Source organism: Anomaloglossus baeobatrachus, chromosome 8 (genome assembly GCF_048569485.1).
Source record: "Anomaloglossus baeobatrachus isolate aAnoBae1 chromosome 8, aAnoBae1.hap1, whole genome shotgun sequence".
Lineage (NCBI taxonomy): Eukaryota > Metazoa > Chordata > Amphibia > Anura > Aromobatidae > Anomaloglossus > Anomaloglossus baeobatrachus.
In genome coordinates this window covers 15848399-15872229 of record NC_134360.1, presented here as the reverse complement: position 1 = coordinate 15872229, position 23831 = coordinate 15848399, and the positions used below count along the sequence as shown (strand labels likewise).

At 51.7% G+C, this 23831-nt stretch overlaps 1 protein-coding gene across 1 annotated transcript in view; it reads left to right on the top strand.

The window, feature by feature from the left end:
• DNAH12 (dynein axonemal heavy chain 12) overlaps window positions 1-23831 on the top strand; it is a 331588-nt gene that overhangs the window by 157328 nt on the left and 150429 nt on the right. Inside the window, exons 30-35 of the mRNA XM_075321326.1 lie at window positions 5589-5698; window positions 5792-5972; window positions 7542-7682; window positions 8488-8571; window positions 15334-15522; window positions 22234-22353. Coding sequence (XP_075177441.1) covers window positions 5589-5698; window positions 5792-5972; window positions 7542-7682; window positions 8488-8571; window positions 15334-15522; window positions 22234-22353 — 825 coding nt within the window. The remainder of the gene's footprint in view (window positions 1-5588; window positions 5699-5791; window positions 5973-7541; window positions 7683-8487; window positions 8572-15333; window positions 15523-22233; window positions 22354-23831) is intronic.

Here is a 23831-nt window from a genome sequence, read left to right as displayed (position 1 = left end):
AGGCCGTGAAAGCCGGGGGACTTCCGCGCCGACCGCGCCTGTTTGTCGGCCGCGGTCATAAATTTAGTCCCCGGCTTCAGTTGCGGCCTACTTGCAAAATCTCGCCCCCGGACCTGTCTGTCAGGGTAGGGGCGGGACAGCCGACCTGACGCTGCATGGACACACAGCGGCTGCTGATCCGTGAAAGCCGGGGGACTTCCGCGCCGACCGCGCCTGCTTGTCGGCCACGGTCATAAATTTAGTCCCCGGCTTCAGTTGCGGCCTACTGGCAAGACTCCCGCCCCCGGACCTGTCTGTCAGGGTAGGGGCGGGACAGCCGTCCTGACGTCGGCAGTGAGGGCCGGAGCATCCTGTATGCTTCCTCCCCCCTCTTTGATCACAATAGGGACCCCAGATTCCCGCACTTTTTCCTGGTGCCGCCCACCGCTCCACTCCCCCTCTGAGAGCTCCAGCAGCCATTTTTTTCAGACATTCTGCGCTGGAGAATCATCAGGAAAGAGCTCTTCACCGCTGGGAGACCTGGAGCAGAGAATCTGGAGGACACACACGCCGCTTTTTAGCGGTCGGTAAGACACACCGGTCATCCGGTGCTGGTCCCCCTGGGTTGCCTGAATAGATACGTATTATATATCTTTATATATATATAGATCTCTGTTCGGCCGGGGCGGTATACTCTTCCCTTATACCCTCTGTGATCACTCTCCTGGGACACAACAGCATGTCGTCCACAAGGAGCAAGAGCGCTAAGGCACAGGGTTTCTTTGCGACCTGTACCTCTTGTGGGGCTATGTTGCCTGCGGGTTCCACCTACCCTCACTGTGAGCAATGCTCGACCCCTGTTACACTGACTCAGCCGGAGCCGCGACCACTTGTGGGCCCCTCGGCTCAGGTAGACCCCCATGCTACCACTGTCCAGGCGGCAGAGACAGAGTTTATAGTGTTTGCTGAGAAGCTCTTTGAGTCACTTTCACAATCCATGGAAGTCTATGGACAAATGGTCTGCCAAGCTGCTGGAAGCCTTGCAGTCCAGACCGGTCCTTACACAGACCCAGGACACTGTGGATCGGCGCCTCCAGGTCCCTCTCGGTCCACGCCGCAGCGCGCTCCCGGGGTGGGCTCTAGGTTTCACGTGGAGGACTCCTCCACGGACCACAGCCCCAGACCAGCTAAGCGGGCCCGCTTGGAATCATCAGCTTCATCACGCTGCTCAGGTTCCCGGCTGGAGGACTCGCTGGAGGACGAGGCGGAGGTCGCAGCTCAGGGCTCTGACCATGACGTTGCCCTCAACCTTGATACACCAGAAGGGGACGCCTTAGTAAATGATCTTGCTCTCGTCCATCAACCAGGTGTCAGATCTATCCCCCCCTCCTCCACCTATAGAGGAGTCGGTTTCTCAGCAGGAGAAACACCAGTTTCGGTTCCCCAAACGTACTCGGGGTGCGTTTTTCGACCACTCTAACTTCAAGGATGCTGTCCAGAAACCCAGAGCGGTTCCGGACAAGCGCTTTACTAAGCGCCTTGCTGACACACGTTACCCCTTCCCCTCTGACGTAGTTAAGGGTTGGGCTCAGTGTCCCAAGGTGGATCCTCCAGTCTCTAGATTGGCGGCTAGATCTGTGGTATCGGTTGCAGATGGCTCATCGCTAAAAGATGCCACTGACAGGCAGATAGAGCTCCTGGTGAAATCCATCTATGAAGCCACGGGCGCGTCCTTTGCCCCGGCTTTTGCAGCCGTGTGGGCACTCCAAGCTATCTCGGCTTGTCTAACCGAGATTAATGCGGTCACACGTACTTCTGCTCCGCAGGTTGCGTCTTTGACTTCTCAGGCGTTGGCGTTTTCTTCATACGCCATGAATGCAGTCCTAGACTCTGTTAGCCGTACAGCGGTCGCATCCGCTAATTCTGTGGCAGTCCGCAGAGCCATGTGGCTGCGCGAATGGAAGGCAGACTCGGCTTCCAAGAGATTCCTAACCGGTTTGCCATTTTCTGGCGACCGATTGTTTGGAGAACGATTGGATGAGAGGGAAAGGACTCCTCCTTACCCCAGTCCAGACCGAAGCGACCTCAGCAACGTAAGATACAATCGAGGTTTCGGTCCTTTCGCCCCTCCGCCAAGTCCCAATCCTCTTCGTCCAATAGGCCAGAGAAAGGTCAGAGGAACTCCTACGCGTGGCGGTCTAAGTCACGCCCCCAAAAGGCTGCCGGAGGCAATGCCTCCAAGGCGGCCTCCTCATGACTCTTGGCATCCCCGAACTGCATCCTCGGTCGGTGGCAGGCTCTCCCGCTTTTGCGACACCTGGTGGCCACATGTTCAAGACCGATGGGTGAGAGACATTCTGTCTCACGGTTACAGGATAGAGTTCATCTCTCGTCCTCCAACTCGTTTCTTCACAACCTCGCCCCCCCCTGCTCGGGCTGACGCACTTCTTCAGGCAGTGGCCGCTCTGAAGACAGATGGAGTTGTGATTCCCGTCCCCCCTCAGGAACAGGGGCGCGGCTTTTACTCCAACTTGTTCGTGGTGCCAAAGAAGGACGGTTCATTCCGTCCCGTTCTGGAACTCAAACTGCTCAACAAACATGTGAGAACCAGATGGTTCAGGATGGAATCTCTCCGCTCGGTCATCGCTTCGGTGTCACAGGGAGACTTTCTCGCATCGATCGACATCAAAGATGCTTATCTCCATGTGCCGATCGCACCCGAACTTCAACGCTTCTTGCGTTTCGCCATAGGGGACGATCACCTTCAGTTCGTGGCATTGCCTTCCGGCTTGGCGACAGCCCCACGGGTTTTCACCAAAGTCATGGCATCCGTTATGGCGGTCCTACATGAGGCGCCTCATGCACTTCCTAGGGAAGATGGTGGCAGCGATGGAGGCAGTGCCCTTCGCGCAATTTCATCTACGCCCACTCCAATGGGACATTCTTCACAAGCGGGACAAGAGATCGACTTCCCTCGACAAGAATGTCTCTCTTTCCCTGGCAACCAAGACGTCTCTTCAGTGGTGGCTTCTTCCCACTTCTCTATCGCAGGGAAAATCCTTCCTGCCCCCAACCTGGGCTGTGGTCACCACGGACGCGAGCCTGTCAGGTTGGGGAGCAGTGTTTCTCCACCACAGGGCTCAGGGGACCTGGACTCCGAGGGAGTCTTCCCTTCAGATCAATGTTCTGGAGATAAGGGCAGTGTATCTAGCCCTATTGGCGTTCCATCAGTGGCTGGAGGGCAGGCAGATTCGTATCCAGTCGGACAACGCCACTGCAGTCGCCTACATCAATCACCAGAGCGGCACTCGCAATCGTCAAGCCTTCCAGGAAGTACGGCGAATTCTGCAGTGGGTGGAAGCCACAGCATCCACCATCTCCGCAGTTCACAGAGCTCCGGCGGCGGATGCATTAGTACAGGATTGGTCGCAGTTTCAACTGCCTTATGTGTTTCCTCCTCTGGCGATGCTACCCAGAGTATTACGCAAGATCAGGTCCGACTGCCGCCGTGCCATTCTCGTCGCTCCAGACTGACCAAGGCGGTCGTGGTACCCGGATCTGTGGCATCTCACGGTGGATCAACCGTGGGCCCTTCCAGACCGCACAGACTTGCTGTCACAAGGGCCGTTTTTCCATCTGAATTCTGCGGCCCTCAACCTGACTGTGTGGCCATTGAGTCCTGGCTCCTAGCATCGTCAGGGTTATCTCAGGATGTCATTGCCACTATGAGACAGGCCAGGAAACCGACGTCCGCCAAGATCTATTACACGACTTGGCGGATATTCTTGTCCTGGTGCTCTGTGAATGGGTTTACTCCCTGGCCTTTTGCCTTACCCATTTTTCTTTCCTTCCTTCAATCTGGAATGGACAAAGGTTTGTCACTAAGCTCTCTCAAGGGACAAGTATCGGCGCTCTCAGTATTTTTTCAAAGGCGCCTGGCCAGGCTCCCGCAGGTCCGCACGTTCCTGCAAGGAGTATACCACATAGTCCCACCTTACAAGCGCCCACTAGAGCCCTGGGACCTTTACAGGGTGCTAGCGGCTCTTCAGAAACCACCTTTCGAGCCGCTGCGAGATGTCTCCTTATCACGTCTTTCGCAGTAGGTGGCATTTTTAGTGGCAGTTACATCACTCCGAAGAGTGTCGGATCTTGCAGCGCTGTCATGCAAAGCCCCCTTCCTGGTTTTTCACCAGGATAAGGTGGTTCTCCTTCCTTTTCCGGAATTTCTCCCTAAGGTGGTATCTCCTTTTCATCCAATCAGGATATCACCTTACCTTCTTTTTGCCCTAATCCAATTCACCGATGTGAAAAGGATTTGCACTCATTAGATCTAGTGAGAGCACTCCGGTACTACGTGTCTCGCACAGCGCCCCTGCGCCGTTCAGATGCACTCTTTGTACTTGTCGCCGGTCAGCGTAAGGGTTCGCAGGCTTCCAAGTCAACCTTGGCTCGGTGGATCAAGGAACCGATTCTTGAAGCCTACCGTTCTTCTGGGCTTCCGCTTCCTTTAGGGCTGAAAGCCCATTCTACCAGAGCCGTGGGTGCGTCCTGGGCATTGCAGCACCGGGCTACGGCTCAGCAGGTGTGTCAGGCAGCTACCTGGTCTAGTCTGCACACTTTCACGAAACACTATCAGGTGCATACCTATGCTTCGGCAGACGCCAGTCTAGGTAGGCGAGTCCTTCAGGCGGCGGTTGCCCACCTGTAAGAGGGGGTCGTTTCGGCTCTTTTTATCGAGGTATTCTTTTACCCACCCAGGGACTGCTTTTGGACGTCCCAATTGTCTGGGTCTCCCAATGGAGCGACAAAGAAGAAGGGAATTTTGTTTACTTACCGTAAATTCCTTTTCTTCTAGCTCCAATTGGGAGACCCAGCACCCGCCCCTGTTCCCTTCGGGCTTGTTCAATTGTTTCTTTGGTTTCAGTTCTCCGAACATCCTTCGGATTGAATTTACCTTAGACCGATTTATAAGTTTCCTCCTTCCTGCTCTTGCACCAAAACTGAGGAGCCCGTGATGCACGGGAGGGTGTATAGGCAGAGGGGAGGGGTTACACTTTTGAGTGTAATACTTTGTGTGGCCTCCGGAGGCAGAAGCTATACACCCCAATTGTCTGGGTCTCCCAATTGGAGCTAGAAGAAAAGGAATTTACGGTAAGTAAACAAAATTCCCTTCTTTTCACTGACGTGTTGAAGGTGCATATGGCTCTCTGTGTGCCGTGATTTTGACACACGTGTGTTCTCCGTGATAGCACACAGAGAGCAGGAACTTTATACTCACCTGTCTCCAGCGCGGATGTCTCTCTCGTGCTGCTGCTTCCGGGTCCACGGTGAGTGAAGTGAATATTCATGAGCCTAATGAGCGGGCCAGGAAGCTAGAGACAGTAGCACCAAATACAGCAGCGCTGGAGACAGGCAAGTATAGAAAAGCATTTTATTTTACAGACACGTGTTTTCTCCGGTACGTGTTACCACGGATCAAATCACTGTGTGGTCCGTGTGACATTAGTGGTGCCGGAGAAAAACAGACTTGTCTCCGTGTTGACCGTTATCTGCAGATTTATCCTCTTACCTCTAACTGTTGTGTAATATTTTGTCTTCCACGTGCACAGGATTTACTTGCATGTGCCCTCGAGTGCTGCGCCGCGCACAACATCCAGCCCGAGAAGGTCTTCCTGGAGAAAATGATACAGACCTATGAAATGATGATCGTGAGACACGGGTAAGCTGTGATGAGACCAAAGTGCCGGTGAGTTATCCTTCACTGCAATAAGTTATACAACGCTCCATACTTCATTGTGTTTATCCCGCACAGTTTTATGTTGGTTGGAGAGCCGTTCTCAGGAAAAACGAAGGTCCTCCACGTCCTCGCGGATACACTGTCTCTTATGAATGAGCGAGGGTGCGAAGAAGAAAAAGTGATTTACCGCACGGTGAACCCTAAAGCCATCACCATGGGGCAGCTGTTCGGTCAGTTTGATCCAGTGTCACATGAGGTACGTCTGTGATAAGATGTATTGTTTAATATGGTAATAATGGCATTGCCGAAAATGGGAAAATCACCCCTCCTTATGGCGTATGAACACAGTAGAGGGGGTTCCTTATGAGCAGGGGTGGGCAATTCATTTTCCTGAGGGGCGACATGAGAGACCGCCATTGTTGGGGAGGTCAGAACTAATACGTTGAAATTAATTTTGATCAATATTAATATATTAATTTATATTTTTATTTTATAGCCCTCCTGTATACAGTGTGAGCCTTCTATATACAGTATGATTTCCACATAGCCTCCTATTTACAGGGTGAACCCTCACATAATCCTCATATATAGATATATATATATATATATATATATATATATATATATATATATATATATATATATATATATATATATATATATATATATAGTGTGAGCACTCACTTAGCCTCCTATGTACAGTATGAGCTCCCACATAGCTCCTATATACAGTCTGAGTTCTCACATAGCCTCCCTATATACAGTGTGAACCACCACTTAACCTCCCATATACAGTGTGATCTTTCACATAACTTCCTTGTATTCAGTATGAGCCCTCACATAGCCCACTATATACAGCATGAGCTCCCACATAGCCCCTATATACAATATGAGTCCCCATATAGCCTCCTGTATTCAGTATGAGCCCCCACATAGCTCTCTATATTCAGTATGAACCCTCACATAGCCTCCTATATACAGCATGATCCCTCACATAGCCCCCTATATACAGTGTGAGCCCCCACATAGCCACCTATATACAGTGTGAGCTCCCACATAGCCCCTATATACAGTATGAGCTCCCACATAGCCCCTATATACAATATGAGTCCCCATATAGCCTCCTGTATTCAGTATGAGCCCCCACATAGCTCTCTACATTCAGTATGAACCTCACATAGCCTCCTATATACAGCATGATCCCTCACATAGCCACCTATATATAGTGTGAGCCCCCACATAGCCCACTATATACAGTATGAACCCTCACATAGCCTCCTATATACAGCATGATCCCTCACATAGCCCCCTATATACAGTGTGAACCCCCACATAGACCCTATATACAGTATGAGCATCCACATAGCTCCCTATATTCAGTATGAGACCTCACATAGCTTCCTATATACAGCATGACCCCTCACATACCTCTCTATATACAGTATGAGCCCCCACATAGCCCCTATATACAGTATGAGCCCCCACATAGCTCTCTATATTCCTTATGTGCCCTCACATAGCCCCTATATATAGTATGTGCCCTCACATAGCTCTCTATATTCCATATGTGCCCTCACATAGCCCCTATATACAGTATGAGCCCTCACATAGCCCCTATATACAGTATGAGCCCCCACATAGCTCTCTATATTCCATATGTGCCCTCACATAGCCCCTATATACAGCATGATCCCTCACATAGCCCCCTATATACAGTGTGAGCCCCCACATAGCCCCTATATACAGTATGAGCCCTCACATAGCCTGCTATATTCAGTATGAGCCCCCACATAGCCCCCTATATGATGCCTTTCTTCATTTGCAGTGGACCGATGGAATAGTCGCGAATACTTTCCGTGAGTTTGCATTATCTGAGACCCCGGAAAGAAAATGGGTTATTTTTGATGGACCTATTGATACTCTATGGATAGAAAGTATGAACACCGTGCTCGATGATAATAAGAAGGTAACTTTAGACTGTACTTTATTTCATTGACATCTGTCTATGTTTTCATCTCCATGTAGCAGAACCAAAGGTTATGTAAAAGGTCATCTGCCATAAATATAGAAAATACAAAACATTACGTGCATCAGAATTGTATGCATTTATTTTATTAGTTTATATTTCTACGTTAAATTGTTATTTCAATTAATAGATGAAAATTGCAATTTCCTGCTTGTTAAAATTTGCAGCCATTCTTGAGATATTAATACTTTTTTCTATTGTTTAGAACACGTTGCCTAGGTGACCGACCACCTCTGCTGTGTTGCTTGTAAACTCTGTGCTGAAGCTGACCGCGATCAGGAGATAACTGTGCGCTTCCGGCCAGCTTCAAAACTGTTAAAAAGCTCAATAAAAAAGCGCTTGTAAGCGCTGCACCCATTTCGCTTTCTAGCAGCGGTGGTCGGTTTCCAAGACAACAAGCTGTAAAGAGAAGAAAAGTGTTAACATCTCAAGAACAGCTGCAAATAATAATACACACCAAACTGCAAAATTGCTGGTATTTACAAGCACTGTTAATAACGATGGTAGTAATCCGTTCATAGAGTGCTAATGTATTAAATGTGGAGACTACTATTGTAAAATATATTTTTTGCAGAATTATCTTCCAATTATTAATCCGCTACCAGATTTTTTGTGCAGCTTTCAGATTGTAATGCGCACATAATGAATGTTCTTTCCTGCCTAAACCTTACAGTTTGCATTTATTAGGTTACTGATCAGACTGCCCGGATTAATGAAATCTCTAATATGTCCCCTTTGTTTTTAGCTTTGCTTGATGAGCGGGGAGATCATTCAGATGTCACCTCCGATGAGTCTGATTTTTGAAACAATGGACCTTTCCCAGGCGTCGGTAGGTTTTCACCCATCCCTAGAAGAGATCAGTTCCCACAATTCCACTAATGGATCACTAATGAGATTGTAGGGTTGACTTTTAGAGGTACCGTATTTTCCGGTGTTTAAGACGACTTTTTAACCCCTGAAAATCTTCTCAAAAGTCGGGGGTCGTCTTATACGGCGTTTTATTATTTGATTTATAAGCCCTCCCTATGTCCAAGACTCTGCCTCTCAGATCTCATAGTGAGGATCCCACAGAAAATATTCTCACCTTTCCTCCGTTCCCGCGGTGTTATCAGCTGCTTCTTGCAGTCCGCATGCCCATAGATCTCTCGTGATCGTGTCCAGTGCACGGAGCCGACACTACAGGCTGCCATCATGGCTTTACTGCAATTGAGTGGTTTACGGCGGCGGCGGTGCCGCAAAGCATTCAACTGCAGTAAAGTGCTGACAGCAGCAGCCCTGTGTATTGGACGCGATCATGGAGGGGTGTATGTGCTTGCGATCCGCAAGAAGCACCCCTTGATGTTCACGTCTGGTGCACGGAGCTGTCGCTGCTGTCAGCGCTTTATAGCAGTTGAATACTTTGCAGTGCCGCTGTAAATCATTCAACTGCAGTAAAGGCATGATGGTAACCTGCAGCGGGGGCTCCATGCACCGGACCAGATCACCGAGGGGCCTATGGGCCTGTGAACTGCAAGAAGCACCCCTTGATGTTCACGTCTGGTGCACGGAGCTGTCGCTGCTGTCAGCACTTTATAGCAGTTGAATACTTTGCAGTGCCGCTGTAAAGCATTCAACTGCAGTAAAGCCATGATGGTAGCCTGCAGCGCGGGTTCCATGCACCTGACAAGATCACCGAGGGATCTATGGGCCTGTGAACTGCTTGAAGAAATAGCTGAATGGGCCTGAAGAAATAGCTGAGGACCCCGCGGGAACAGAGGAGAGCTGTGTGTAAACAATGGCATAATAGGGGACAAGACTGAAGACATTACTTACTATACCATGGGCACATTACTGCAGGGGACATTACTAAATGATGGGAACATTACTAGAGGGCCCAAGGAAGGGGAACAAGGATGGGCACATTACTACAAGGGGGCACAAGGATGGGGGCACATTACATTTCATTGTTTAAATTTTCCAGTAGCTGCTGAATTTCCCACCCTAGGCTTATTCTCGAGTCAATAAGGTTTCCCATTTTTTTGTGGTAAAATAGGGGCCTTGGCTTATACTTGAGTATAAACTGTATATCCCAAACTCTATATTTTAACTGGAAAAGTTGAGGGTCATCTTATACGCCGGAAAATATGGTATTCATATAAGTTATAGCATATCCACAAGGCAGGCCATAAATGTCTGATAAATGATCATCCTACCTCTGGCACCCGAACCGTTCATAAATATGAAGCCCCATCTCGTGCCAATGTGAACGGAGAGTTAGCAGCACATGCAGCGCTTCCTATTCACTTCTATGGAAGTTCTACATGCGCAGCCATCGCTACATTCACAGAAGCCACATCTTCTAGACTTGTATGACATATCCGGCTATAAATGTCGGAAAAGGGAACACCACTTTCTTTATCGTTCCTATGGGAGACCCAGACATTGGGTGTATAGCTTCTGCCTCCGGAGGACACACAAAGTACTACACTCAAAAGTGTAGCTCCTCCCTCTGAGCCTATACACCCCCTGGAGAACCAGATCTAGCCAGTTTTATCGCTTTGTGTTCAGGAGGTCATACATCCACACATTTATTCTCATCTGATTTTTCATTTTTGGAAAGAGTTTGAAGAAAAGCGGGTCCAAGCCTGGACCCCCGGCATGTCCCTTCTCACCCCACTGTGTCGGCGGTGCTGTTAAGGTTGATTCCCAGGCTAGAACCTTACATGCCGGGCTCCTTCACCATCCCTCCGGGGCTCTGGCTTGAAGTGGGAGCCAGCACGGTTCTCCATGCTTGGCATGAGACCGGTCTCCATCCGCAGCCCTTCAGGATCCTGCTGGACCGGAGCACTCATCCCCAGGGACTGGGAACCCTGCGTCTCAGCAAGCTAAGTACCTGAGACGTTTATATATGGGGGTCCCTTGTACTTTATTGTTGTGGGAGAGTGTGCTGAGTGATTTTTATGACATTTCCGGCGGGTTCTCTGGCTGTCGCCTGAGAACCGCGCCGATGGTGCCTGCGCACCGGCCGCACCGCTCAAATTTAGGCCCCGGCTTCGCCGGAGGCCTACTTTCGGTTTCACTGCCCTCGCATGTCATTCATGCAGAGGGACAGCGCGGCTCCGCCCAGCGGCCGTTCTGCAAAGGGGAGAGACACTCCTCACTGACTACATGTCTCCTCCCCTGTTAATCTCTTTGGCCCTCCAGATCCCGCTCTCAGAGTGAGTCCCGCCCCCTCTCTTCACTCCGGTGGCCATTTTCTCAGCGTTTTTCCCTGCGATCACCACTGGTCTGCAGCATCCCTGCTGAGGTGCTTGGGAGTCCGGGCTTCGGGATCTGGAGGGCACACAAACCGCTCCAGCGGTCTGGTAAGCCACAACCTCTGGTTGTGGACCTTCTGTATATACTCTCTGGGGGTCATTCTGGCAAGGATTTCCTGGCATCCATCGACATCAGAGATGCCTATCTGCATGTGCCAATTGCAGTTTCACACCAGCGTTGGCTACGTTTTGCAATCGGAGAGGAACATTTCCAATTCGTGGCTCTCCCCTTCGGGTTAGCCACGGCCCCTCGAGTATTCACCAAGGTCATGGCAGCAGTGGTTGCGGTTCTGCACCTCCAGGGGTTGGCAGTGATTCCTTACCTGGACGACCTTCTAGTCAAGGCTTCATCCAGCGCAGACTGTCAGCGGAGTGTCTCGCTCACTCTCGCCACTCTAGCCCAATTCGGGTGGATTGTCAATCTTCCTAAATCCACTCTGACTCCGACCCAGAGTCTCACGTACCTAGGGATGCAGTTCGAGACTCTGCCGGCACTTGTGAAGTTGCCCTTAATCAAACAGCAGTCCCTCCAACTGGCGGTCCGCGCTCTGCTGAGGCCCCGCCGTTATTCCATCAGGCACCTGATGCAGGTGCTGGGTCAGATGGTGGCGTCAATGGAGGCTGTTCCCTTTGCCCAGTTCCATCTGCGTCCTCTGCAGCTGGACTTTCTCCGCTGTTGGGACAAGCGGACTTCCTCCTTGCACAGGCTAGTGGCTCTGTCGCCACAGACCAGGGGCTCCCTTCAGTGGTGGCTTCGGCCCCTCTCTCTGTCTCAGGGGCACTCCTTCCTGACCCCGTCCTGGGTTATTCTCACCACGGATGCCAGTCTATCCGGCTGGGGAGCGGTATGTCTCCACCACCGAGCACAGGGCACTTGGACTCCGTCCGAGTCAGCCCTCTTGATCAATGGGCTGGAAACCAGAGCTGTGCTTCTAGCTCTCCTAGCCTTTCACCACCTGTTGGCGGGCAGGCACATCCGAGTCCAGTCAGACAACGCGACAGCAGTTGCCTACATCAATCACCAAGGCGGGACACGCAGCCGCCTGGCAATGTTGGAGGTACAACGCATCCTTCAATGGGCGGAGGACTCCAAGTCCACCATATCCGCAGTCCACATCCCAGGCGTGGAAAACTGGGAAGCAGATTATCTCAGCCGTCAAACCGTGGACAGTGGCAAGTGGGCCCTGCATCCGGCAGTGTTTCAGTCAATCTGCCGCAAGTGGGGCACTTCGGATGTGGACCTAATGGCGTCCCGTCACAACAACAAGGTTCCGGGTAACGTGGCTCGCTCCCACGATCCTCAGGCCTTCGCCGCGGACGCTCTGGTTCAAGACTGGTCCCAGTTTCGTCTGTCCTACGTGTTTCCCCCTCTAGCTCTTGCCCAGAGTTCTGCGCAAGATCAGAATGGAGGGCCGTCGAGTCATTCTCATTGCTCCGGACTGGCCCAGGTGAGCTTGGTACCCAGACCTGCTCCATCTGTCCGTAGAGGTGCCGTGGCATCTTCCGGACCGTCCAGACCTTCTCTCACAAGGTCCGTTTTTCCGCCAGAATTCTGCGGCTCTCAGATTGACGGCGTGGCTCTTGAGTCCTGGATCTTGACGGCTTCTGGTATCCCCCCTGAAGTCATCTCCACTATGACTCGGGCCCGTAAGTGTTCCTCTGCCAAGATCTATCACAGGACTTGGAAGATTTTCCTGTCCTGGTGTCGCTCTTCCGGCCATTCTCCTTGGCCTTTTTCCTTGCCGACCCTTCTGTCTTTTCTACAGTCCGGTCTGCAGCTGGGATTGTCCCTCAACTCTCTCAAGGGACAAGTCTCGGCTCTGTCAGTGCTGTTCCAGCGGCGTATCGCCCGGCTGGCTCAGGTCCGCACCTTCATGCAAGGTGCGTCTCACATCATTCCGCCTTACCGGCGGCCCTTGGATCCCTGGGACCTCAATTTGGTTCTCACGGCTTTGCAGAAACCCCCCTTTGAACCTCTTAGGGAGGTTTCTTTGTTTCGTCTTTCACAGAAAGTGGTCTTTCTAGTGGCCATAACTTCCCTCAGGAGAGTCTCTGATTTAGCTGCGCTCTCTTCGGAGTCACCTTTTTTGGTTTTTCATCAAGACAAGGTGGTTCTCCGTCCGACTCCGGACTTTCTCTCTAAGGTGGTTTCTCCTTTCCACCTTAACCAGGACATTACCCTACCTTCCTTTTGTCCGGCTCCTGTTCATCGCTTTGAAAAAGCATTGCATACTCTGGATCTGGTGCGGGCGGTCCGGATCTATCTGTCTCGCACCGCTGCTCTTAGGCGGTGCACCTCTCTTTTTGTGCTAACCACAGGTCGGCGTAAGGGCCTCTCTGCTTCTAAGCCGACCTTAGCCCGTTGGATCAGGTCCACCATTTCGGAGGCCTACCAGTGTTCTCAGGTGCCTCCCCCGCCGCGGATCAAGGCACACTCGACCAGAGCTGTCGGTGCCTCTTGGGCTTTCAGGCACCAGGCTACGGCTCAGCAAGTCTGTCAGGCTGCCACTTGGACTAGCCTGCATACCTTTTCAAAGCACTACCAAGTGCATGCTCATGCTTCGGCAGATGCGAGCTTGGGCAGACGCATCCTTCAGGCGGCTGTCGCCCACTTGTGAAGTTAGGCTCCGCCTACTTCTCAGTTTTTCTGTTTATTCCCACCCATGGACTGCTTTGAGACGTCCCAATGTCTGGGTCTCCCATAGGAACGATAAAGAAAAATAGAATTTTGTTTACTTACCGTAAATTATTTTTCTTATAGTTCTGTATTGGGAGACCCAGCTCCCTCCCTGTTGCCTGTTGGCAGTTCTTGTTCCGCGTGTTATCACCGGCTGTTGTCGTAGACAGAGACTCCGGTTGTTCCGGTTCTTGCTCTGTTTTTACTTGTGGGTGGCTATTCTCCTTCAGCTTGTGCACTAAACTGGCTAGATCTGGTTCTCCAGGGGGTGTATAAGCTCAGAGGGAGGAGCTACACTTTTGAGTGTAGTACTTTGTGTGTCCTCCGGAGGCAGAAGCTATACACCCAATGTCTGGGTCTCCCAATACGGAACTATAAGAAAAAGAATTTACGGTAAGTAAACAAAATTCTCTTTTTTGTTGCTATAATTAAAGGGGTTGTCTCACTATTGACAACCATTGTCATATGGGTCTATTGCAGCACTGGATCCAGCTCCTGAGTGTAGGTAACATGTTACATAGCTACTATTTTAATGATCGTCTGTCTACTTAATACATTGGATAACTGGACGGGCTTGTGTCTTAGGCTAGTTTCACATCTGCGTTCAGCGGAGTCCGTCACTATGGAGAATAGCGCAGTCCGTTAACGCACTGCGCTATTCTCCATAGACTTGTATGGATAATGCACTGTAACGCTAGTGTCAGCGTTGCATCCGCCGGACGACGCAGCGTCGTTATTTTGACGCTGCGCCGGGCGGAAGGAACGAAGCATGTAACGTTTTTTTGAACAGCGGAATCCTTTGGATTTCACTTCGCATGCTCTCTCTGGCTCCCTCCACCCGTAACCAGGGTACACATCGGGTAACCAAGGAACCCTGGTTACGTGTGCTGGGAGCCCGACACTTCCCCACTCGGCTCTGCCCCCTCCCCGCACTCCGTATGCATACACACACACAAAATCGCACGCGCACACACACACACACACACACACACACACACAATCGCACACGCACACGCACACACACACACACACACACACACAATTGCACGCGCGCACACACACACACACACACACACTCTCTCACACTCACTCACCTGTCCCCCAGCGATGCAGTCCCCGCGGCACTGACATCCTCAGCCATGGCCCTGCTCGGCTCCACCCACCGCACTCTGCCCCCCGCTCCCGCCCCCGCACACATTGTCGGCGACCGAACGATCAGCTGATCACCCGGCGGCCAGCCTACTGTGAGTGATCGGCTGATCACCCGGCGGACGGCTACTGTGAGTGAGCGGCTGATCACCCAGTGGCCGGCTACTGTGAGTGATCGGCTGATCACCCGGCGGCCGGCTACTGTGAGTGATCGGCTGATCACCCGGCGGCGGACTACTGTTAGCGATCAGCTGATCGTTCACAATAGTCTGCCGACGGTAAAACTGTAAAAAAACAAAACAAAAAACAAAACGAATTGCGTTGTTTTGCAGCATCCGTTGCATCCGTTGTGCCACTATATGCAACACATCCATTGCATCCGTCACACAACGCAATGTAACGGATGCCGTTCAACGAAAGTGTGAAACTAGCCTTATTTCCACCTTACTTTGTATATTTCTCTTTGCAGCCTGCCACTGTAAGCCGCTGCGGGATGATTTATCTGGAACCCCAACAACTGGGCTGGGCTCCGCTGGTGAAGTCCTGGCTCAACACCCTCCCCGATGCCCTGAAGACTAAGGAACACCGCGCTCTTCTGGAGGAACTCTTCAAGTGGCTAGTCCAACCTTCCCTCCGATTCCTGAGGAAACAGTGCAAGGTGAGCGCACGTGTCTTCTCAATTGTAGGTGCATTGCACAGATTTATAGACTCACATGAGTGTAGATTTTGCATGCGAGAGATTCGGATCGATAATGCAAATGACTCCGATCAAACTCTGATCTGCGTGACGGCTCAGTGTGATCCGATTCTCTTGCATCTGAGAACCAAATTTGTCAATTTTCTCCTTTTTGTGAGTTCTTAAAAATCGGACTGTACTCGGATGTCATAAAACATTGGAAAGCTCTCGTCCAAGGTATACGCTTGTGTGAGCGCAGCCTTAGGCTATGTGCGCATGCTGCGTTTTTAACCGCTTTTTTGGCTCGTTTTTCAGGTGCGTTTTTGGCCTCAAAACTGCATGCACTTCTTTCTTTGTCGCTCCATTGGGAGACCCAGACAATTGGGTGTATAGCTTCTGCCTCCGGAGGCCACACAAAGTATTACACTTAAAAAAGTGTAACCCCTCCCCTCTGCCTATACACCCTCCCGTGGATCACGGGCTCCTCAGTTTTATGCTTTGTGTGGAAGGAGGCACACATCCACTCATGCATTCTCATATTAGTTATGTCGGTTGGAAGAAAAGAGGGCCCCCACGGGGCCCCCGGCATGTTCCCTTCTCACCCCACTACGTCGGCGGTGTTGTTAAGGTTGAGGTACCCATTGTGGGTACAAAGGCCGGAGCCTCATGCCGTCTCCTTCACCATCCCTTAGCGGCTCTGGGAGAAGTGGGATCCTGAGCGGTCATCCATTTACTGGGACCGTGCTCCCTCCGCAGCCCCTGTGGGAATCTGCCGGACCGGAGTCTATTCAACCTCAAGGACCGGGCCCTGCAACACTAAGGTACTCTCTGTCCCCATAGGGGACTGTGCAGGGAGCGCACCTTCTTCCCGGACGCTGCGGCAGCTGCTGAATTGAGAAGGCCGGCAGACTTCCGCGCCGACCGTGCCTGCTTGTCGGGCGCGGTCTCAAATTTAGTCCCCGGCTTCATCGCGGCCTAGTCGCAAAAATCCCGCCCCCGGGCCTGCCTGTCAGGGGTAAGGGCGGGACTGCCGACCTGACGTCGGATGTGAGGGCCGGACCATCCTGCATGTTTCCTCCCCCCTCACTGATCACTGTGGGGACCCCAGATTCCCGCACTTTCCTGGCGCCGCCCACGGCTCCACTCCTCCCCTGAGAGCTCCGGCAGCCATTTTTTGGCATTCTGCCAGTGGAGGATTCTCAGTGAAGAGCTCTGCAGCTCCGGGGGACCTAAGGCAAGGAATCTGGAGGACACACACTCCGCTTTTTAGCGGTCGGTAAGCCACACCGGTCACCCGATGCTGGTCCCCCTAGGGTGCCGGAATAGATACGTATTTATATATATATTTCTGTTCGGTCGGGCTGTATACCACTTTCCCATATACCCTCAGTGATCACTCTCCTAGGAGACAACAGCATGTCGTCCACAAGGAGCAAAGCTGCTAAGGCACAGGGTTTTTTTGCGGCCTGTACCTCTTGTGGGGCTATGTTACCTGCGGGTTCCACCTACCCTCACTGTGAGCAATGCTCGACCCCTATTTCGCTTGCTCAGCCGGAGCCTCGGTCACTAGTGGGCCCCTCGGCTCATGTAGACCCCCCTGCTCCCCCTGTCCAGGCGGCAGGGACAGAGTTAGCCTCTTTTGCTGAGAAACTCTCTGAGTCACTTTCACAATCCATGGCTCAGTCTATGGACAAATGGTCTGCCAAGCTGCTAGAAGCTTTGCAGTCCAGACCGGTCCTTACACAGGCCCCGGCCCCTGTTGGATCGTCGCCTCCAGGCCCCTCTCGGTCCGCGCTGCAGCGCGCTCCCAGGTTGGGCCCTAGGTCTCACGTGGAGGACTCCTGCCCGGACCACAGTCCTAGACAGGCTAAGCGGGCTCGCTGGGAATCTTCCCCGACTTCTTCACGCTGCTCGGGTTCCCAGCTTGGGGACTCTCTGGAGGACGAGGCGGACGTCGCAGCTCAGGGCTCTGACCCTGACGTTGCCCTTAATCTTGATACACCTGAAGGGGACGCCTTAGTGAATGATCTTATCTCGTCCATCAACCAGGTGTTGGATCTCTCTCCCCCGCCTCCTACTGTAGAGGAGTCGGCGTCTCAGCAGGAGAAACACCAGTTTAGGTTCCCCAAACGTACACGTAGTGCGTTTTTCGATCACTCTAACTTCAGAGATGCTGTCCAGAAGCCCAGAGCGGTTCCGGACAAGCGCTTTACTAAGCGCCTCACTGACACGCGTTACCCCTTCCCCTCCGAGGTCGTTAAGGGTTGGGCTCAGTGTCCCAAGGTGGATCCTCCAGTCTCTAGATTGGCGGCTAGATCTGTGGTATCGGTTGCAGATGGCTCATCGCTAAAGGATGCCACTGACAGGCAGATAGAGCTTCTGGTGAAGTCCATCTATGAGGCCACGGGCGCGTCTTTTGCCCCGGCCTTTGCAGCCGTGTGGGCACTCCAAGCTATCTCAGCTTGTCTGGCTGAGATTAATGCTGTCACACGTAATTCTGCTCCGCAAGTTGCGTCTTTGACTTCTCAAGCGTCAGCTTTTTCTTCCTACACCATGAACGCAGTCCTAGACTCTGCTAGCCGTACAGCTGTGGCATCCGCTAACTCTGTGGCAGTCTGCAGGGCTATGTGGCTGCGCGAATGGAAGGCAGACTCGGCCTCCAAGAGGTTCTTAACCGGTTTGCCGTTTTCTGGAGACCGCTTGTTTGGCGAACGATTGGATGAGATTATTAAGGAATCCAAGGGAAAGGACTCCTCCTTACCCCAATCCAAACCTTAGAGACCTCAGCAACGGAAAATACAATCGAGGTTTCGGTCCTTTCGTCCCTCCGCCAAGCCCCAATCCTCTTCGTCCAGCAGGCCGGAGAAAGGCCAGAGGAACTCCTATGCGTGGCGGTCCAAGTCACGCCCCCAAAAGGCCGCAGGAGGCACTGCCTCCAAGGCGGCCTCCTCATGACTCTCGGCATCCCCCAGCCGCATCCTCGGTCGGTGGCAGGCTCTCCCGCTTTGGCGACGCCTGGTGGCCACATGTCCAAGACCGATGGGTGAGAGACATTCTGTCTCACGGTTACAGGATAGAGTTCAGCTCTCGTCCTGCGGCTCGTTTCTTCAGAACCTCTCCGCCCCCCGCTCAGGCCGACGCACTTTTTCAGGCAGTGGACGCTCTGAAGACAGAAGGAGTTGTGATCCCCGTTCCCCTACAGGAACGTGGTCGCGGCTTTTACTCCAACTTGTTCGTGGTGCCAAAAAAGGATGGATCATTCCGTCCCGTTCTGGACCTCAAACTACTCAACAGACATGTGAGAACCAGACGGTTTTGGATGGAATCTCTCCGCTCGGTCATCGCCTCGATGTCACAAGGAGACTTCCTAGCATCGATCGACATCAAGGATGCTTATCTCCACGTGCCGATCGCACCCGAGCATCAACGCTCCTTGCGTTTCGCCATCGGGGACGAACACCTTCAGTTCGTGGCATTGCCTTTCGGCCTGGCGACAGCCCCATGGGTTTTCACCAAAGTCATGGCATCCGTTGTGGCGGTCCTACACTCTCAGGGCCACTCGGTGATTCCCTACTTAGACGATCTCCTAGTCAGGGCCCCTTCTCGGGTAGCGTGTCAACACAGCCTTACCGTCGCTCTGGCGACTCTCCAGCAGTTCGGGTGGATCATCAACTTCCCGAAATCCAAGTTGACACCGACCCAATCTCTGACTTACCTCGGGATGGAGTTTCATACACAGTCAGCGGTAGTCAAGCTACCGCGGGACAAACAGCTTTCTCTGCAGGCAGGGGTGCAATCTCTTCTTCGGGGTCAGTCACACCCCTTAAGGCGCCTCATGCACTTCCTGGGGAAGATGGTGGCAGCGATGGGGGCAGTGCCGTTCGCGCAATTCCATCTGCGGCCACTCCAATGGGACATTCTCCGCAAATGGGACAGGAAGTCGGCTTCCCTCGACAGGAAAGTCTCTCTTTCCCTTGCAACCAAGATGTCTCTTCAGTGGTGGCTCCTTCCCAATTCTCGATCGCAGGGAAAATCCTTCCTACCCCCAACCTGGGCTGTGGTCACCACGGACGCGAGCCTGTCAGGGTGGGGAGCGTTTTTTCTCCACCACAGGGCTCAGGGAACCTGGACTCCGATAGAGTCTTCCCTTCAGATCAATGTTCTGGAGATAAGGGCAGTGTATCTAGCCCTATTGGCTTTCCATCGGTGGCTGGAGGGCAGGCAGATCCGTATCCAGTCGGACAACGCCACTGCCGTCGCATACATCAACCACCAAGGCGGCACTCGCAGTCGTCAAGCCTTCCAGGAAGTCCGGCAGATTCTGCAGTGGGTGGAAGCCACAGCCTCCACCATCTCCGCAGTTCACATCCCGGGCGTAAAAAACTGGGAAGCAGATTTTCTCAGTCGTCAGGGCATGGACGCGGGGGAATGGTCTCTGCACCCAGACGTGTTTCGAGAGATCTGTCGCCGCTGGGGAACGCCGGACGTCGATCTCATGGCGTCACGGCACAACAACAAAGTCCCGGCATTCATGGCTCGGTCTTAGGATCACAGAGCTCTGGCGGCGGACGCGTTAGTTCAGGATTGGTCGCAGTTTCGACTGCCTTATGTGTTTCCTCCTCTGGCGATGCTGCCCAGAGTGTTACGCAAGATCAGATCCGACTGTCGTCGCGCCATTCTCGTCGCTCCAGACTGGCCGAGGCGGTCGTGGTACCCGGATCTGTGGCATCTCACGGTGGGACAACCGTGGGCGCTTCCAGACCGCCCAGACTTGCTGTCACAAGGCCCGTTTTTCCATCTGAATTCTGTGGCCCTCAACCTGACTGTGTGGCCATTGAGTCCTGGCTCCTAGCGTCTTCAGGGTTATCTCAGGATGTCATTGCCACCATGAGACAAGCCAGGAAGCCAACGTCCGCCAAGATCTATTACAGGTCTTGGCAAATCTTCCTATTATGGTGCGCTGATAACGGTTTTCCTCCATGGCCGTTTGCCTTACCCACTTTTCTTTCATTCCTTCAATCCGGAATGGACAAGGGTTTGTCACTCGGCTCTCTCAAGGGCCAAGTATCGGCGCTCTCCGTATTTTTTCAAAAGCGCCTAGCCAGGCTTCCGCAGGTCCGCACGTTCCTGCAGGGAGTTTGCCACATAGTCCCACCTTACAAACGTCCGCTGGAACCCTGGGATCTTAACAGGGTGCTAACGGCTCTTCAGAAACCACCTTTCGAGCCGCTGCGGGATGTCTCTCTATCACGTCTTTCGCAGAAGGTGGCCTTCCTAGTGGCAGTCACATCACTCCGAAGAGTGTCTGAGCTTGCAGCGCTGTCATGCAAAGCCCCCTTCCTGGTGTTCCACCAGGATAAGGTGGTTCTGCGTCCGGTCCCGGATTTTCTCCCTAAGGTGGTATCTCCTTTTCATCTCAATCAAGATATCTCCTTGCCTTCATTTTGCCCTAATCCAATTCACCAATGTGAAAAGGATTTGCACTCTTTGGATCTAGTGAGAGCACTCCGGCTCTACGTGTCTCGCACGGCGCCACTGCGCCGTTCAGATGCCCTCTTTGTCCTTGTCGCTGGCCAGCGTAAGGGTTCGCAGGCTTCCAAGTCAACCTTGGCTCGGTGGATCAAGGAACCGATTCTCGAAGCCTACCGTTCTTCTGGGCTTCCGCTTCCTTCAGGGCTGAAAGCCCATTCTACCAGAGCCGTGGGTGCGTCCTGGGCATTGCGGCACCGGGCGACGGCTCAGCAGGTGTGTCAGGCAGCTACGTGGTCTAGTCTGCACACTTTCACGAAACACTATCAGGTGCATACCTATGCTTCGGCAGATGCCAGTCTAGGTAGGCGAGTCCTTCAGGCGGCGGTTGCCCACCTGTAAGAGGGGGTCGTTTTCGGCTCTTTTTATCCAGGTATTCTTTTACCCACCCAGGGACTGCTTTTGGACGTCCCAATTGTCTGGGTCTCCCAATGGAGCGACAAAGAAGAAGGGAATTTTGTTTACTTACCGTAAATTCCTTTTCTTCTAGCTCCTATTGGGAGACCCAGCACCCGCCCCTGTTCCCTTCGGGCTGGTTGTTTTTTTGTGTACACATGTTGTTCATGTTGAATTGTTCTTTTGGTTCATGGTTTTCAGTTCTCCGAACATCCTTCGGATTGAATTTACCCTAGACCAATTTATAAGTTTTCTCCTTCCTGCTTTTGCACCAAAACTAAGGAGCCCGTGATGCACGGGAGGGTGTATAGGCAGAGGGGAGGGGTTACACTTTTTAAAGTGTAATACTTTGTGTGGCCTCCGGAGGCAGAAGCTATACACCCAATTGTCTGGGTCTCCCAATAGGAGCTAGAAGAAAAGGAATTTACGGTAAGTAAACAAAATTCCCTTCTTTCCCAGCAAAGTCTATGAGATTTCATTTTTGTTTATTTGGCTGCATTTTTGTGGTGACAAACAAAAGCAACTTGTCAATTATTTCTGCATTTTTGCCAGCGTTTTTCACACATGCAATGCATCGGGAAAAATGCAGGAACAAAAATGCAGCAAAAAATGCACAAAAACGCATGCATTTTTTTGGATGCGTTTTTACCGCAGGTGCGTTTTTGTGCATTTTTTGCAGCCAAAAACGCACAAAATGCTGCATCTTTGTGGCCACAAAAAAGGCAGTGTGCGCACATAGCCTTAGTTTTCTAATGTCTTTCCTCACAGGAGCTGGTGACAACCAGCAATGGCAATGTGGTGATATCACTCACACGATTATTGGAGATGCTGATTTTTGATGTGGTGAGAGAGGATCCGCATAATAAGAACATTCGGATCTGGATCATGGTAAGTAGATCTACTGGTCCCATTTACAATATAACCAATGCATGTGATCTTCTTTACACAAACTGTATTTTACTGTCAAGGCTTACAAAAATAAAATCGCACCCAAACAAGGCAATAGTCACAATGCAGACTATACAAACCTATGGGGACTCTCTGCTTGCCATATACCAGGTGATATTGCCCCATGACCACTTATATCAATGTAGAAATTCAATACACCCTTGCCCAGTTTTTAATTTGCATACCAGTCTTTGAACTTACAGTTTTTGCAGGAAAAGATAGAAATTCATAGCCAAAGGGAAATTCATAATTGTCATCCAAATGATCATTTTAGCCAACAGCTATGCCTCCCATCTTCCGCCTACATACATATGCAAGCTCGGTGCGTACATGTGTTCTCAATGGGGAGAGAGGAATAGGCTGCTGCCAGGCATCTCTGGAAAGTCTTATCTCTAAAGCCTGATTTACACGTTGCAATTTTGCATACGATATCATATGCGATGTGACAAGCCCCCATCGGCGGCACATTCAATTTGTTGACCGCGTCGCACAAACGATTAATTGCCATCACACGTACTTACCCTTCCATATGACCTCGCTGTGAGCGGCGAACATCCACTTCCTGGAGTGGGAGGGACGTTCGGCGTCACAGCAACGTCCCGCGGCAGCCGTCCAGTAGAAACGGGGGGCGGAGATGAGCGGGACATAAACATCCCGCCCACCTCCTTCCTTCCGCATTGCCGGCGGGAGCCGCAGGACGCATGTAAGCTGCAGTTCATCGTTCCCGGGGTGTCAGACACTGCGATGTGTGCTGCCTCGGGAACATTGAACAACCCGACGTTCAATCTTTAGGTTTTGAACGACATGTATGCGATCAACGTTTATTTGTTCAATCGCAATCGCACGTAGGTTTCACACACTACAATATTACTAACAATGCCAGATTTGCGTCACTTACGACGTGACCCCGACTACACATCGTAAGATATATTGTAGCGTGTAAAGCTGGCTTAAGAGAAGAAAGGAGTGGGCATGTTGATATTCAGCATGCCTGATCCTTTTTTCAATAACATCTGCTAAATGAATGTAGTCCAAACATTTTAAGCAGATATATGGTGAGCGGGTCCTACCAAAAACTAACAAATTTATCCAGCTATAATATAAAGAAGTGTTACTTCACTCCAGACATCAAGAGCCACCAACAGGGCGTGTCACCAGGATTTCCTTAGGTTATGATTCCAACACGCAATGCTAAGGAAATCCTGCAAACCTGCACTGTTGGTGGCTCTTGAGGACTAGTTGGAGAGCTCTGGTCCTATGACTATCAGTATATTTATTGATTGCGGAGGAACCAGAGTTGCTCAGGTCGCCACAGTTCGGCGCTGTCTAAATAATGTTCATTAAATTTTCAGCAGGTCCTAATTTCTCTCTCGCCTTATTGGGAGACACAGCATGGTCCTGTGTCCTCCGATGAAGGC